The sequence below is a fragment of the Acomys minous genome (genome assembly GCF_964271855.1).
Source record: "Acomys minous genome assembly, chromosome: 3".
In the NCBI taxonomy this organism is placed as follows: domain Eukaryota; kingdom Metazoa; phylum Chordata; class Mammalia; order Rodentia; family Muridae; genus Acomys; species Acomys minous.
In genome coordinates, this window is record NC_140485.1 from 87,741,123 (window position 1) to 87,759,434 (window position 18,312).

The window sequence follows — 18,312 nt, forward strand, 5'->3', positions numbered from 1 at the left end:
AATATTCTCTTAGAGGAATCTGAAATTGGGAAAAAGAAACTAGTTGGTTTTGCTGAGGTCTATAACAAAGGCACTCAGTGGTTGATTATAGTCATGTCTTCTACATAAAAAATGATGCAGAGAAAGCTATTCTCATAAAAGAACAACAAAAATTTACACTCGTAAATATGAACAGATATGAATTCAGCCTATACCTACCTCCTTTTGTTTCTAAGGACAGACTGAATTTCCACAATTGTATTTTATGAAGACTAATGATTTTTTCTAAGTTCTCCTTTTCACTTACTAAAGCTATGCTTGTTTACAAAATAACCATGCTAGTTCTTTTATAGATAAAATACAACCTAAAGTAGTTCCCTTTTTAAATTGTTTTTTTTCCCTAGATACTGACCAACCATCATCTACTCCTAAAGAACAGTTTATACTTGTTTCTCTAACAGTATCAACTATGCAATTCACAGGATCTTGTGAGCATGTCTGTCTGTATATCTATCTATCTATCTATCTATCTATCTATCTATCTATCTATTTATCTATCTTACTGCTTTGTAAAATGGGATCCACTAAGTAAATGGTCAATTGTTTATACATTGTTTCTTACCAGTCCATTAGGCTTTAGAGATGACCACATTATTGTACATAATTTGTTGCAGACAAAGAATTGGAATATCTGTTTCTTCACTAACTCTTCATTCTTTTGTATTCATTTTTACATGATAGTTCAAATCATGCAGTCCATGCTGCCATGTGTCCCTGATACATTCACATTTTTAAACATTCATAATGTAATCTATATCTTCAATGAGCACAGTTACTGAAAGCTTCTGGGTTGATGAAATTTTCCTCTAGAACAAGAAAATGATAAGATAAAATCCGAGTTTCTAAAGCATCACCTCCTACTTCCTGTTTTCACTAGCCCATAGTAGTTCTGATAACTATTGTCAGTCATGAGTATAACCACATAAAGCACCTTAAGCTGTTTTGTCAATGTCAACTTTAAATCATATTTGATGTATTAAGTGGCAGGATAAAACCAATAACAGCAGTATCCTGGGACACAGCCAACATTAGAGCTGTGAAGGATCATTTGCTACTTCGTAACTGCACTGACCTGGACACAAGTGGGGATTAGAGGACAGCAGGCTACCTAATCAGCCACTGTCTGGAGAGCTTGAGTTGGGTTATCACAAGCTGAGAGGGCAGTGAGAGTGACAGAGGGACAGGTGTATGTCTGAACCAGATGGCAGGAGACAGAGAGCTTGCAATGTAGCTATCAAAATTGAACAATGAGGTATGTTGGTCCCAGTGGGGGAGAGAATGATACATGGCTAGGATAAAAGCTGATTGATTATATGTAAGGAAATAGATATTATAATAAGAAAGAAGAGCAGAGCAATGTACAGAGCTCCAGCTTACGCAGAATGTTTATGCATGGCAACCTTAATAATTTCAGTTATCTATATTGCTCTTAAAAAGTTTCCAGTCCATTGAAAAATACCACTTTATAAACAATCATAGGACCTAATTACCAAATTGTGATCAAATATATATACAATGATCACATTGAGTTTTTAAAACATTGTTGTTTCTGTGCCTCAGTTTGCATTTATTTATGTTTATTTGCCCAAAGTCAACCTGGGGAAATCATTCATGTAAGACATTCAGGAGAAGGTCATTTTCTTCCCACTACTCCTTGATGCCACAGGTATAAACATGCAACTTCAACTTTTCCTTCCCTGCTAACAACCCATCTTAGGTAATAATCCTTACTCAAATCGTGACAGAAACTTCATTAAGTTTCTTATCATAGGCATGAAATTTTATTGGTCTTATTTCATTAATTGGGAGAGGTTTAGTAGGAAGCATCTTGATGGAAGAACATGTCCCAGATACAGCGAATTCCTGGTTTCATCCTGGCATTCATTTTCAGTATGTGAGATAGTTTGTGATTTTTCTGTTCAGTGTAGTTTGAATATTATCTGTAGATTTTATTAGCAAGAGAGTCCTAACAAATACACCTACATTCTAATTAAACTGACCATTCTTTTCTTTTAAAAAATTTAAGTAATTTATTCAGATTACATCTCAGTTGTTATCTCCTTCCTTCTCTCCTCCTGTTTCTCCCTCCCTCCCTCTCTCACCTTATTCCCTTCCCCTAGGTCTGTGACAGAAGGGAGCCTCCTCCCCCACCATATGGTTACAGCCTATCAGGTCTCATCTTGGTAGCCTGCTTATCCTTTCTCTGAGTGCTACCAGGCCTCCCCACCAAGGGGAAGTGGTCAAATATGGGGCACCAGAGTTCATTCCCAAGTCAGTCCCTGCTCTCTGCACATCTGTGGAAAATGTGCTGTCCATTGACTAGATCTGAATAGAAGTTCTATGTTTATTGCATGCATTGTTCTTGGTTGGTAGTGTAGTTGGGGCAGAACACATGGGTCCAGATCTGCCAGCCTTGATGGTCTTCTTGTAGGTTAAACTGACCAATTTTTATGTGCCTTTTTAATGCAATAAGCATCAGTTCATGTGCAGCATACATGAATATGATAGATGAATTTTTGATAAAAGACAGATCTAGCAGTGTACCCATCACATACTATGACTACAGTGACCTCTGATATACACTGCATTTGAATAAAACAGTATTGTCATGATTTGGGAACTAAACAAATTTAATAGTTATAAGCAAGATTAATTTATTATAATTTTCTTGCCTCCATGGAAACTGAAGCATTCTGAATAAAATTTAATTTTAATACACCTTAAACTCAGATCCTGACTCAAGAAACCCAAATGTTTATCTGTGTGCATAGCAAAAATAAAAAAAAAAACATTTATAAAAGTATAATTACTTGAAAAAACACAAGGACACCCTATTCTAGTATTGGCCTTTGATATAGCAGTAGACTTGCAGGCTCTGTTTTCCTTAGATTTTTCCTGATAGAAACCCAAGTATAGTCTATCTTGTCTGAGCAATCATGAGCTCCTTACTGGTAATATGCAGTTCATTCTTTATCCTGAGTCAGCTTGAGACATATAGCTGGGAACTCTGTCAATTTAAAGCCTGGTGATCTTATAGATTTTCCATCAAACCAGGACAGAGGTGATAAGCTTGAGACCCTAGACAGTATGAGGGCATCTTCTTCTGAGCACTGTTTTCTAAACTGCTTAATTTTATGGACAGTTTGCCTGGACCCACACTGATTCATTTCAAAGACCTAGAGAACCACAAAACACTGTCATATCATACTGCACCTTGCACTGGAGTTTTTTTGTGTATTGAATCAAATCTAAAACTTCATAAGTTTTGGAGACTCAATGTGTCTCCATCTAGTTAATCTCATAGTATCCACCTTTGCACCAAAACCATGTGTATTCCTTCCACATTTCTACCTTCTTGCTCCAAAAATATGTCTGAATCCCACAGGCTATTTTATATGAGCATAGATATAAGGCTTATTTAAGAAACTTACATTATAAATAACCCAGGTGAGATATAATGTGTTTCTCAAGAATATCAGAATCAGTCATTTTCTGGTAACACCTTAAATAACTGTGAAAGGATTTAATGAAAAGCAAATATGGCAAGTGTCAGAAATAGAGACATCAGAAGACACCATTGTTTTTACATATAGATGTAAAACTTATATTTTTTATTATCCTAGATGGACACAAATGAGAAAGAAGCAGACTGTGAACATGGCAGTATCGTTTTATATTTATAGTGTCTACTAGACATTAGAGTAAGATATAGCATTGTTCTGGAGTTCAACATCCTCTTCCCTAATCCTCTCTTTTGCAACAGATACAAAGTTTAAGGCCCCAAGTGATTATCTAATTCATGTCAGAACTTTAATTCAAAGTATGGGGAAGATCATCTTTAAGTTTGGTATGACTCACAGATTTTACTGAAAGCCCTTAAACTCACTGATATACATCATAACAGCTAAAACATATAGATTAAAATTAGCACATAGAAGATACATCTGTGGCCAAATATAAAGAAAAACAAAACTCCAAGATACCAGTTTCCTCTCATAGGGTGTGGATAATGCTCACGTTTCTGTGAAAGTATCTATGGAAGTATTCATATACTATAGCCAACTAGGGATGCTAACATGAGCTTTTACATAAACACCAAATACTTTTTATTGGGCCTTGACTTTATAGACATGAATGAAAACACACTTCACTGACATGATCTACAGCTACTGTCAGGGCCTGAGCTAATATATAATGACTCAAAGCTCCCAACCCTCAATACATAATTATATTATCCCATATTGGCCCAAGGCATAAACTTTAGAAAAATAGTCTTCCAAAGCAGGACATTTTGCAGTATTAGATATTACATCACAGGAGCCAATAGTAAAACCATAGATGCCAATAATAAAAGTAGAATTAGAGGCCTATGGTTTGGTGAAACAGTCTGTCAGGACGTCAACATTTGGAAGTTAGAAACTTATATAAAGTGTAGTAGTTAGTTATTTTCTGTGTTGTATGCATTGAACATATACACTTTACCTCAAAGGAGAGAATGGTTTATTGATAAATAAATATATATATTCATTCAATATACATACAAATATACTCAAATGTATTTAACATATTAACATATGTACCTACATTAAAGTTTGTTTTGAAACACCTATGAAGCCTAAAACTTTCCAGTAAAAATAACTCATCAAAATAATATTCTTTGGCTCCTCGAGTATTATTTTTTTTCTTAGTTTAAACAAAGGGTTGATGATGAAACACTGAATCCAGTGTAGTTATAGTTCACATTGCCAATATTAAAATGTGTTTGGTGCGAGTCTTACTTAGCATTCACAAAGACCATATTAACCAAAATGATAAATAGGTCTGGGTATTCAGCCAGGTTACAAAACTCTAGTTCTTTTGGCTGCTGAAATGGATACCTGGTTGTAGGAGGAAACTTGGGACACCTTTCCTGGGGCAAGGTGTCTGATTGATCTCTGTAGAGGAGGGTGTCAACTAGAGTGTGTATAAATGACTCCTTGTAGATTCTCCTTAAAAGTTAAATAGATTGCTGTCTGAAAAGAGCAATGCAGACTTCTGTATCTAAATGATAAAGCAAATTTTGATTTTCTGGGATATCCTGGGATAAAGAGATTATAAAAAGTTTAAAATCAAGAACAGAATACACATAGTGATAGACTCATAGGTAACAGGATGTTCCTTGTCTACCAAATAAAGAGGTAATTGCAGTGAGCTCTTTTTGTTAGGATTTTAGAAACCCATCTGTGCAATGTTTTGTTTTATTACCATTGTATAAACTAATTACATTAAGGGAAAGGGAGTATTTAATTAAAATTCTGTTTTACATAGTTACAATTCTATCCTGTCTTTAAATGATTAGTTGCCAGATTTGTTAAGTAAACAATATTTCTGAAATGTTGTTTGCAATGTATTTGAATGAAGCACATTTTAAGCAAAAGAGTTGTGCCCTTTATTAAATTTAATAGATGTTATAGATGTGTTATTTTGTTTCTTTTCCCATTATCACCAAGTGAATATAGAATAGGACTGTTTGTAAGCCATGTTAACTGCTTTGAAATTTTTTTTCTCCGAGATTTTGTTTAAGTTTAACCTAACTTTTCTTTGGAGAACATTTCTTTCTTACGTTGAAGGTAGTGACCTGGTAGGAGTTTCAACAGTTTATTGTACAATATGTACTTATATAAATTACCCTTATGTAACATAAGTTACATGTACAATGCATATATATATATATAATAAACATAAATAAGATAATAAATAAATAAATAAGATAATTGGTGTGCTCTTCTCTGGGGAAGACTTTTTTCCATTCACAACATTCACTAGTTGTCAACAGTTAGCAGGCCTACTCTTATTGGTCATCTTTAGCTTATATTTAGGCTGTAATTATGTATTTTGGAATATAATGTGTGAACATATATGTGTCCTTATACATATATGTAACAACAATTAATTAAAAAGAGTCTATGAATTTGAAAGACAGCAATGCAGGAGGGTGTATGGGAGGGTTTGAAGTAAGAAAAAGAGAAGGAGAAATGATGTAACTATGAAAATAAAAAGATACAATGAAATAAAAAATACATTCCATCAAGTAGGAGTGGAATGCTATCAAATATTTCACACATAGTAAGTAGGAAAATATTCATTCTCTCGGTATCTTAAATGGATTAGAAACTACTTTGCTAACCCTCTCTTTTATCTAAGATGATATAAATACTAGAATTCAGAAAAGGATTCCTTTTAAAACACTAGGAAAAAAGAAGGCAAGGAAACTATGCAGATATATGAGAAACTGAGAAATTCTATCTTGTGGTAGAGATCTTGAAGGCTTAGAATCCACAAGAGGACTCCAGCCATCCAATGTAGAAGGCAAAGGAAGGCAATACTGTAAAGCAATGATTCCACTTGACTATTAACCTATCTCTAGATTCCTTCCTTCCTGTTGAAATACTGAGGTATTTTTATTTGACTATTTAAATGTGAAAAGCAAATGAAAAATACATTTGTATAGTAATACTTTCATCACCTCTATCAAATACACCTAAATATTATATTATTTCAATGATTATATTTGTCTGTTAAACAGTGTCTTCCACACAGAATTGATGCACAAAATACACGTAAAAGGAATAATTGGAGACATTTCACTCAAATTCTCATGTATGAGATGGCAGCTCCTCCTAGCATCAGTGATTTTTTTTTCACAATTCAATACCATTCCCCAAGGACTGGGAAAATGAAATCTGTTCCATTAATGTCAGCAGAGATGTATATGTGTGAAGAGAATAAGTAAACATTTATTGCACCTGATAGCTCAATGAAGTATCCACATGAGCTCTTTAAAGACTTGAAAATATTTGGCAGGCTTTGTATTTAGGATGAGATCTGCAAACACTATTCTTCTGATAATGTCTATATCTAAATCAGTTGATCTTTTCCAATCTGAATTGTTAAGTGAATCTTTAACTTCATAGCCCTTTATTAATACATTAACCTCCTAAACTGTTCTTTAAAATTTTGAGATTATATTTTGTCTAAACGAATATCAAAAATTTTTTGCAAGATTTCATTTAAAAATATGATATTTTCCCCATGTTGTCCAGTATATCAACAGCGATAAATTATCACTTATTGTAGGCCAGTTTAGGCAAGTTTCTTTTATGTTTTGTGTGTTGATCCATAGGTAGTGTTATCCTATTATAGAAAACTCAGAACTTTGCACAAAACTACACAGATGCTAGAGTGTCGAACCCAGATCCAGACCCAACACTCAAGCTAAGGTAGACTTTATGTTATTGACAAAATCTTGTGAAATAAATAGGGTGAGTAACTTTCTTATGTTATTCAGAAAATTTAGTATTTAATTTGTTTGCATTTATGTAATATTATGTAGAAGGTAGACATTTAGATAAAAAAACGTAGAGTCAATTCTTAGAAAAATTTCCTTATTATCACCTTGTAATTTTAGTAATTGGATCTCCAGCATCATTTACAATATTATTATATGATGGTACTTGATGACAAAATAAGAACATTTCTAAAAAAGCTATCTTTGTTTAAATAGTAAATTGTGGTTTTATTCCCATGATCTGTAAGGTTCTTTGAGTCTACAGTGGATTTTACTTGTGGAGTTTGTCTCCATCCATGTTACCAGAAATAGTTACATAACATGCACATATACATAGAGAAAGGAGAGAGAAAGGGGGCACAAGGGTTACTTACAGATCTTTTCTTTTCCTCCTCTGGTACTAATCTTCATGAAATTAGCCCCTGTAGGAAGTAGTAACACAATAAAAGAAATATACAGGTGTTTTTTTTACAGATGTAAGAACAAAAAGGAGACAGGGGTTTTCTTGACTTCTTCCACACCTCAAGTAAATTCAATCACACATTTTACATATGTCCTCCCCATCCTCCCTGCCTTTGAGGAGCAGAGTTCTGTGTCAAATAATGAATGTGTTTCAGTATTTGGAGATTATATCAACAAATGACGATCTGTTATTTTAAACTAATTCATGCTCTACTAAAATAGATTAGCAATTTGATATATTTTGAGCTATGGTTGAATCATATTTGTCTAGGAATAGGATGCCTTCTTTCATATTGGAAGTCCTATGTACTGCTATGCTTACATCACAACATTATACCAACCCAGGAAGCTGAAGCAGGATCACTGGGAATTCAAAGCCAGCTTGTACAACATAGTACATTTTAGGTCATATTATAAGACATAAGAAAACACTGTTTTAAAAATTAGAAAAAAAAAGGGAGGAATTTCAAAGCTACTGCCAGCCACTAACTATACCAAAGAAAATCACACATATGACCAAGAAAATCACACATCATACTTACATTTTGTTATTCCATGAGCTACTCTGACTTGCTTCTACTCTTTTTTTTTTCTTTTTAATTAAAGGTCTCATTCGCTTGCAAGAGCTCATCAAAGCTCCATCAAGGTACAACCTTCGACTTAAAATCCGTCAACTGCCAGCTGATACAAAAGATGCAAAGCCTTTACTGAAGGAAATGAAAAGGGGCAAAGAATTTCATGTGATCTTTGACTGCAGCCATGAAATGGCAGCAGGAATTTTAAAGCAGGTAAATTTTAAGTTATTTAAATTCTTAGTATCCTTATACATTTTTTACATTATATATTAATGGCAAAAATTTAGTGTACATAATTAAAAAGTCAGAGAAAGCATGTTGATTTAATTTTACCATAGAAAAGGTCACAATTGCTTTCAGCTAATTTGTTTTCAGAAATGTAAATATTGAAGGTCTTCAAAACATTGAAACTTTGAGGCTAATTTCCTTATCTGTTGATTAATACAGTAAATATTTCTCTTTTTTGGAATGAGGAAAAAAGAGTCCATTAATAACATATTTAGTCAGTGGGATAAAACAGCTAATATGAACAGATTCAGGCTGTATTTATTATGTAATTAATGCCTTTCATGTGTGTGTTTGTGTATGTGTGTGTGTGTGTGTGTGTGTGTGTGTGTGTGTGTGTGTGTGTGTGTGTTTTGGCCATCTCCACAAATAAAGGAAACTGGGCTATCTCAGTCTAATCTCAGAGAGACTGAGTGACTTGAATAGCATGTACTAGCAATAAAGTTGCAGAGAAATCAGCAGCCCATTCAGCCATGTTCTCAGTATGCATTCTGTAATAGAGCCACGCCTACTGAAAATGAAATATCAAAATCTATCGATTTGTAAGGAAAATAACATTTTGATAACATTTTATAATCCTAATTGCAATCTAGAGAGTAGGATTTATTTAGTGGTGTCTCTTATAAATGAGGATCTGGGGTGGAGAATAAATACAGAATGCCATGCACATATTGAATCATAAAATGTAGATTGGAACTAAAATCTGTATGTCTTTGTCCTTTAATATTACAAAATATTGGGCTGACATTATAGTGGTTTGGGTAAATTAGTAGATTGTGTTTAAAGCCTTTGAGCACAGGATAAAACATTTGTAGAGGATATTTAAGAAGATACAGATGACAAATTATATTCAATTAAATATAAGTACCAGAAACAAATGCCTGCTAATATGGTTGTTTGTCCAACATTCCACTAAGAATTTTGGTTTTAATACAGTGAAATATTTCATTGATTTGGATATAGTGCTAGCTTTGTATCTTGATGATGAAGTATATGAGGAATTATGCTTGGTTTGGATTTTCGATTTGTTTCAGTATGAATGTAATGATGGAATAAACACTAAAAGCTTAATTGAATACTTTGCAAAATTTTTAAAAACAACTCTTGATCACATTTGGAAAAGAGGTTTTACCTTGCCCCTGAGACAGACAACAAGTTTGCACCTGTTCTATGGGCTTCCAACAAGCAAGCAATAGATCAGGATTTTCTTTTAATATCTACCTGGCTTATCTTTGTGTTTGGAGCATGAGAAAATCTTTAATAATTGAGTGTGCATTTGCCTTCTATTAGGTGAATCCATTATATTATATTTCTTTGTGTAAATACTGCTTTGTTTGAAAACAAAAACAAATCCAAAATAGTATTTAAATATATTCAGGGAGTTGCCTCCATAAGCTTGTCCTGTGTGGCATTTTTTGTTTTCGGATTGATGGGTGCAGAGCTCAGCCACTTCTGGGTGGTGCTATTCCTGGGGAGGGGTCCTGGGTTGTATAAGAAAACTAGATGGGAATAGGTCAGAGACCATAGTAAGCACCATTCCCTCATGGTCTTTCCTTCAATTCCTGGTTCCAGTTCCTGCCTTTACTTCCTCAATGAATGAATATGATTCTAAAGAAGTGGCTCTCAGCCTTTCTATTGCTGTGATCCTTTAAAATAATTGCTCATGTTGTGGTTATCCCCAACTCTGTGTGTGTGTGTGTGTGTGTGTGTGTGTGTATGTGTGTGTTTCTGAGGTTCTTCAACATTGGCTGATGTAGGACTACCAAAAATATACCATTCAGAGCTGAACAGAAAAGTTGGAGAGCTTTCAAAAAGTGCTTCTTCTAAGAACAAACATTAGGATAACCAGAAAACGATAGCCTTAGTTTAACGTTGCTTTTATTCTCAAATTTTTAAAAAGCTTATTCAAACTAACTGCATTTTTACGAAACTCTGAGCAACATAACATTTGAAGCAGATTTTTTTTCTTTCTTTCTTTTTATTATTTATTTATTTATTTATTTATTTATTTATTTATTTATTTATTCATTTCCCTGAAAGCTTTTAAAAGTGAGTGGAACTTGGATCCAACTAAGTTTCCTCCAAGGCAAGTTCAGTGCATTAATCAATGGCTATGCCTTAGCAGCAGATAATTCCACCTCTATTCAGATTTCTTACAGAGAATTCCCTAGGGCAAAGCCAAGATTCTCTGCTCTGAAGAAAAACCAAATGAAGACATTCTATCACACAGGAGCACCATAATCAAGGACTTCAAAGTTCAGATCAGGGAATGTGAAGCCAAAACCTTCATCTTGGAAAAAAAAACATAAAAGCTGATGCAAATACACCCACAACAGCAAGTTATAAAATTAAATTTAATATTAATATATCCATATCATTCCTCCTTCACTTTTGTTAATTTTGAGCAATATTATTGCCGAATCTCACTGGAAGAATAAATTATATGCCTAGATTACAAAATAACCAACTTAATACTACATATACCTACGTTTTATTTTAAAGAACTTAATATTTAATCTTTGTAAATTATGTTGTATGCCACAACGTATTCTTGAGGTTTCTAAAATAATATTTGTACATAAGAAGATAAAGATATATGTGATTTAAGGGGTAGGAAGACACATTGATGTGTAGTTAAAAGAAGATAAGGATTTAGTGGCAATTAAAATAATCTTTTGAGATAACAATTTTCTTGTTTGGCTTTGTGAGCTTACCAGATAAGTACTTATATTTTAGCTTATTTTTAGATCATATAGTTTGTAGTTGATTCTTGGTTTCAAAATCAAAATTTGGAAAAATGTCAAATACAGCCATAAACCACCCTAATTATTATTACAAACTTCTTTTTAAGGTAATAAAGAAGAAATTGATGGCTGAATAGCACACTCATGTCACAAAGAAGCCCACCTTAGCCTTCTAATGTGCTCTGCTCCCACCCCTAGCACCCCAGCACAGTTTCATATGCTGGCCTGAAATGCCAAGAGGCACAAATTATCAAGGAAAAGGGAGTATATTTTTAGAATCAGATATTCTTATAAAATGGTCAGTATCTTGGAGAACATATAAAATATGTTAATATAAAATGACATGTGTCAATATGTAGAAAGAATTTCAAACTTAATACAATTAGTTAATGGCAGTTAGAATGGAGCTGTGGCACATGGTTAATAGAGACCCCAATATCCCAGCCTGTGTCTGGGATATCAGCTGGATTTGGAATGAGCCAGGCTACTGTTTTCTGTTTTTTCTTTTTTAATCTCTGATGGAGAATGGGGCCACAACTGACCTTTTCTTGTAAAGACAAATTTCCTTTTGCCAGCATTGATCATATTTTCCATGTCAGAGATATAATTCTCATTCCCCTTATAGGTTAAACATAAAATCATACCTGTTGTATTATAAATATCTTTGCATTTAAACATAGTTCTCACATGTGTTTCCCAGGTGGTCATTGATCCAGTGTCTCCAGCTTGTCTTTAGTCAGGTCTAGACTCCAACAACTAGAGACATATTCATCTTTACACTGTCAGGGAATTTACCCATCTTTATTACGCTCCAGATTCCTGTCAGTGCATATAAATGTTGATCCTGCTTAGAAAGTTTTTATACAAATTTCAATATTCAGTATGTTAATGTAACTTCTGATATACTCTAGGATGTTAATATTAGTTTTATTTGTACAACTTATTATTTATTTATTCATTTCTTCACATTTTGAGCTAATGTTTTGAGAAACAAGACAATATTGAGCTGTCCTCAATTGATTGTGGAGAAGAGAAGGCTCTGCACATTTTGTTGGCAACAAACATTCTCTACTGTAAAAGATAATATAAATGTATAATAAGGAAAAATGCTTGCATTTTGCTTAAGATAACTTGACCAGAGGTTATATAGTTATAGAATTGCTATTAATTGAAAAAAACTGAAATCAGCATTTTTCCTGAATTATATCCTGCATTTAATTGTTTTATTTTGCCAAGCAATAATTAATTATTATATGTGTACTGTTTTTTGAAGTGGCTATTTTCTGTTCACTGAATGGCTCTTTTTATAAATTACAAATTTGGTTCTACTTAAGTAGTGAATGTTTACCTAAGTCTATTACACTTTCCTCTTCATTGCACACAAGTTTTATTTGAGAAAATTAGTAAATGATTTTTGCATAGTTAGTAGTTTGGGGAAATTATTAGATGAGAATACTTAATTTCAACTTGGAGCTCTTCCTTCAGTTAAAAAATTTCACGGATTTTCTGTGCTCATTGTCAGTTTTTATTCATTTCTCTTACTTATGCAAAGGTGAAAATTACAGATATATATCTGATCACTGTATGTTTAAACACAAAAAGAACTTATTTTAAGATCACTGACAGCCAAAAATTGTTAAGAACTGCAGAAAAGAAAAACAAAACAGTAGCTTTCATCTAATCTTCAAATAAAGCAAAAAATATTCTTCTAATTATCTATTTTTTAAAGTTATGACTTATATTTCAATAATTAATGTTATATTCATGTTTAAGGTGCTGGGGGAAAAGTACTATTTTATACTATTCGTTGCAGCTCTTTCTTCTTACTGTTTAACAAAGCCAATAAAATGAATGTTTCTCGCTAGGAAATTTATAGTGAATATATAAGAAATATAAGGAGCAAATATGTGCTAATTTCTATTTTAATGCCATCAGAATATAACGTTATAAGCCTTTTACTTGCAAACACTCAAAGAATAGCTTTACTCTCAGGAGAATTAGTTCAAAATTTATTTAATAACAGCCAATTTTTTCTTATTACTGGGAAAAACTCAATGTAATCCAATTTTATGTACCATGAGAAATTGAGGTTAATTATTCATCTATATTGTACTATTTTATCATTATATGTCATACTGATATATTACATTTCATACTTTCAACATTAATTTATTATTTTCTTTGAATTCTTTACATCTTAGGCATTAGCAATGGGAATGATGACAGAATACTATCATTATATATTTACCACTCTGGTAAGTAACTTATTAAAACATAAAGATAATGTTGTAGATTTTATTATTACAGCTCTTAAAATGGGTGGAAAATTCAGTTTTGGGTGAGAAGTAATATAAGGAATAATAACACATTTTTACTTTGTGCTTTATATTATTTTGATACAACTTGGAAGGACTCATGAAACAGAACTAATAACTCTTGGGAGGAAGTTGGTATCTCAAATAACAACTGGAAATATATCTCTAATCTATCTGACCTCAGAATCTTTTAGGACATAATGGATTTGAAAATTAGCTTGCTAAAAACAAACAAACAAACAAAAACAATGTATTGGTCAACAGTAATGTCTTATACTATTATCTCTGCTCCTTTTTGTTGATTGTTGTTGTTTATTGGCTGGTTTTGTGTTAGTGATTTTAAAACTCAAGTTTTCAAATTGTCCTTTCAGTTGATTAAATTATTTATGTTTAGTTCAGCTTTTTCATTCAACATGCTTTAATTTGCAATTAGAAAACTGCCTGCTACCTTTATTTTTTTTCAAATACCCATGACATTTTCTTTATTATACTCAAAAATCTGTCTTTACTTTTTTTGTGAATGGTGCTTACCTAACTTCCCTTCTGTTCCTTCCCTCCCTCCCACTTTCTTCCTCCCCTTTTCTTCTCCTTTTTCCTTTTATTTTATTGAGATGTAGCCATGGACGGCTGTGAATTTGCAATGCTACCTGTGTCTCATTATATGTGTGTGTTACATGGGTATCTTTATCTTATTTTTCTTATTCATACAGTTAACAGGTCTGATGCCTCCTGTGAAGTAGATTTCCATCTTTTTCACAAATCCTTTCCCATTTTCAATTTTCAACCTCCATCCTGTTTTCCTTTTAGATTGTCATATATTTAATGATCATTTATCACCTCTGCTTCAATAAAAACTAAATGCATGTGTATAATTTTTACAGTTACTATAGTCCAATTCTAAATATTTGGCATTAATATAAATCCAAAACTTTTCAATTTTGATTTGTTATTGCCCAAATTAATTAATCTTTGATTTCATCCGAATATTTAAGTATTATTCTTAGATTATCCTAAAAGTTTACTAGTTTTTTTTTCTCAGTTTCTATAACAGTATTTTTTTTCTATTTCATTGTTGAGCAGTTCAGTCAGTGTTCATGCTATTTATTTAAAATGTTGAAATTACTTTCCTTGATTTGGGGGTTATTTTTAAAACCCAGTTGTTCTCAATAGTTTTCTGTGAAAACAATGATTCATCCGTGCAGGATTCTTGGCACAGCAGATATTATGTTACATACAAACATCAAGACTGACTCTTCTATATTGTTATATCACATCTTTCTTAGTGATTATTACAGTTTGTAAGACATTTGGTAGTAAGAAAGAGAAGATGGAGTGGTTATCTTCCCTTATCACATAGTTCTAGATAATGCTCTTGCAACTTGATTCAACATAATTATAAAATTTGATAAAAATCAAGTTTTATAGTTAAAAGAGTAAAACAATTTATTTTAGGATAGTTATAACACAAACTACTTGTTTACTTCTCTACTTCTTTAATTCTATCCCAACTTTCCCATTTTCTTTGATCTGATTCTCTTTTATGAATTCTATCTTATAATCAAACTGATTTCAGTCAGTCTTTAGTAAAGGAATCACTTCTATTTTCACTCATATTTTGAATGTCCTTGGTTTTATCAATATTCTAGTAATTTTTTAAAGGCAGAGGTGGATGTGTGTGTAGGAGTGAGAGAGGGAGGGAGGGAGGGAAAGAGGGAGGGAGGGAGAGAGAGAGACAGAGAGAGAGAGAGGGGGGGGGATCTTTATTCTACAAAGTACATGGTAGAGACCCATATAACAAAAAAGGAGGAACAAAGGTGTATACATTCATTGCATCTAAGTTGGTCACAGGGATAGGGAGCTTTCTCTTTTTGTATCCTGGTTTGCCGATGAGTAGATAGCTGTTTGTAAATGTGATTGGACAAAGTTGTAGTATCATCCTGCAATTGTAAATTAGGTGGAATTTAGCAAAATCTGTTTACTCAGATTCTCCTAGATACTAGGAACTTTCAAATATTGGACAGCAGTCTTCTAGAAGAAAGGACTCTTCCCCATAATTTTCTTTATTGAATACATTTATTCTTTGAAAATTTCACGAACATTTAAAGTGCATTCTGTTTATTCTTACCACCTCCTTCTCTGTCCTCTTGAATGCACGTCTCTTTTCCATGTTCACCTTTTTGCTTTGTTTTGTGACCCATGGATTTTAATTATGACCATTTGAGTGTCAGTGAGTTTGGAACTCCCACTAGAGCCTGGTGAGCTCATTGTTTGGTACACCACTAAAAACAATAAATATTCATTCTTTAGAATCCATCAATAACCAATGCATCAGCAAAAGAGAAGGGTCCAATATTCCCTGTTCATGATTGTTGACAGGTCAAGTCTTATACAGGCCCAGTATAAGAAAGCAGTTGCTGAGATCATGTTTGCAACAACTGTGTCATGCTGTAAAGGTAACATTTTCACAATCCTTCATTCTATTTTTACACTCTTCTCTTTCTGCTCTCTAATCCTTTATGTTAGCTAAAGACTCTGCAGTCATTTATTTAAAGTACCTTGAGCAGTCGTGAGTTTCTGCCTTCTTCACTGTTCACTGTCTGGGAGTGTGGCTCCACCTGTGAGATAGTGTGTGATAGAGAATAAAGAGGTTCATATGACCTATTTTTAATGTATGTAGAACAAAGGAATGATTTTTCAGGCCGATTCTAGTAGAGGAAGTTGAGAGATCAGAGGGTAACCTTGCTTTTACATTCTTCTGTTTCCTTCATCTTAAAATATTCAGTTTGCTAAGCCTCCACATTTTGTGTAAAGCAGTTTAATTGACATAACAACTCAAATTCTGTTTACTACGTGATCTATCCTTCATGCCAAAAACAACCAAGTGATTTGTTTGTTTCTAACTTCAATTTTTCTTATCATTTTAACTATTTTCTTTCTTAGTACATATTGGCATACATTAATTATTGGCATCTTCAGTGAACTATATCTCATTGCTTTGGCTAGATCATATGAATTTAATATTAAAAATTTAAAGATTAATCTGCAATACAGAACATAAATCAAGACAATGTCAATTGATATCTGCTGGACTTTATGCCTATCCACTGGGAGATACAGCAGTGCAAGTAGTCAGCAAGATATGCATGGGATCAATGACAGTCATGTGCCTTGGATCTCAATATGTCCAGGAGGAGATGAAAGTGTACTCATGATAGTTAGAAAGTGAATGGAAGTCTTACATGCTATGTGTCCCTATAATGACATTCAACTTCTTTGTTAGCTTGGGCCCCCTATCTCCCAGGGAAATTAACAGGCAGAACAAGATTTCATGGTGTACAGATTTGAGAGGAGAACGGAACCAATGTTCACTATGGGAAAGCACACATCAAGCAAAGAAAATGCAAATTTCCTATAACTAACAAGATCATAATATTAATAATTTTTCTTTTTGTTCATATAGTGAATATTAATTACAGTCTTATTTCATTATTGGCTTTTCCAAGTAAAAACTAAAAGAAAAGCAAAAGAAGATAAGACCAAACAAAACTAAAATGTGACTAAAGAGACAAGAAGTAGGGAAAAGAAAAATACCATCACATAAAATATAAGGTCAAGATATCCATAACAAAAAAAGGCTATGAAATACTAAATGTATGTTACAGAAAGACCTATTATTGTGTAGTTTAAATTATAATGTAATCAATACACATGTTCATGTGTGAAGCAAACACATTTGCTTTGTATAAACATAAGTGCAGGTGGTTTGGATACAATTGACTTATAGTACTTGGCTTCACATGAGATATACTGCTGTAAATATCCTAAAGAAATAAAAAGTGATAATTTCAGGACTGTAAGCTTGTTAATAAATTCTGCCTTTGGTGACACAAGAAAATTTATTTTTCAGGACCTCTTCGCTCTTGATGTGGAGCCCTACAGATACAGTGGTGTAAATATGACAGGGTTCAGAATACTAAATACAGAGAATACCCAAGTGTCCTCCATCATTGAAAAATGGTCTATGGAGCGGTTGCAGGCACCACCAAAACCAGACTCAGGTTTGCTGGATGGATTTATGACGGTATGAATAACTATTTAAGAATCACTTTGTGTGTTTCTTAATGATTATATAAATCATTAAATCTTCTAGGTGAAAACAGTAACTTGATGTTTTGACAGAAACGTGATGATGTCAGAGACACTGCTACAAATAATTCGATTAGCTTTATGTTGTCACCACTCTATAGGTGGTTGGACCTGAAAGAATAGAGCTGATAAATGAGGCAGATTAAATCTCTTGTAATATCTAAACTTACTCAGTGACTGTAACAATTTATACTCTATGTGTTAAGAGAGGCCTCATGAGCAAGTTCTCATGAGTTCAAGCTGTATACAATCACAAGGACAAGCCACAGATGGCAAAAATATCCCTAGAGGTGTATAAAGGATAGGTTAAGCATTTAATTGAATGATGATAGCTATCAACAATGAATAATTGAAAGTAAACTCAATTCTATATGATAAACCTGGTAGGAACACAAAAACACATTCCAAGAACAAATCTG

The 18,312-nt window shown here is 33.1% G+C and overlaps 1 protein-coding gene across 4 annotated transcripts in view; it reads left to right on the forward strand.

Moving 5' to 3' along the window:
• Window positions 1-18,312, forward strand: part of GRIK2 (glutamate ionotropic receptor kainate type subunit 2) — a 655,703-nt gene that overhangs the window by 253,875 nt on the left and 383,516 nt on the right. For all 4 annotated transcript variants that reach the window (XM_084776934.1, XM_084776935.1, XM_084776932.1 and 1 more), the window contains exons 5-7: window positions 8,435-8,616; window positions 13,634-13,687; window positions 17,655-17,828. In XM_084776934.1, the coding sequence (XP_084633060.1) occupies window positions 8,435-8,616; window positions 13,634-13,687; window positions 17,655-17,828 (410 nt within the window). The remainder of the gene's footprint in view (window positions 1-8,434; window positions 8,617-13,633; window positions 13,688-17,654; window positions 17,829-18,312) is intronic.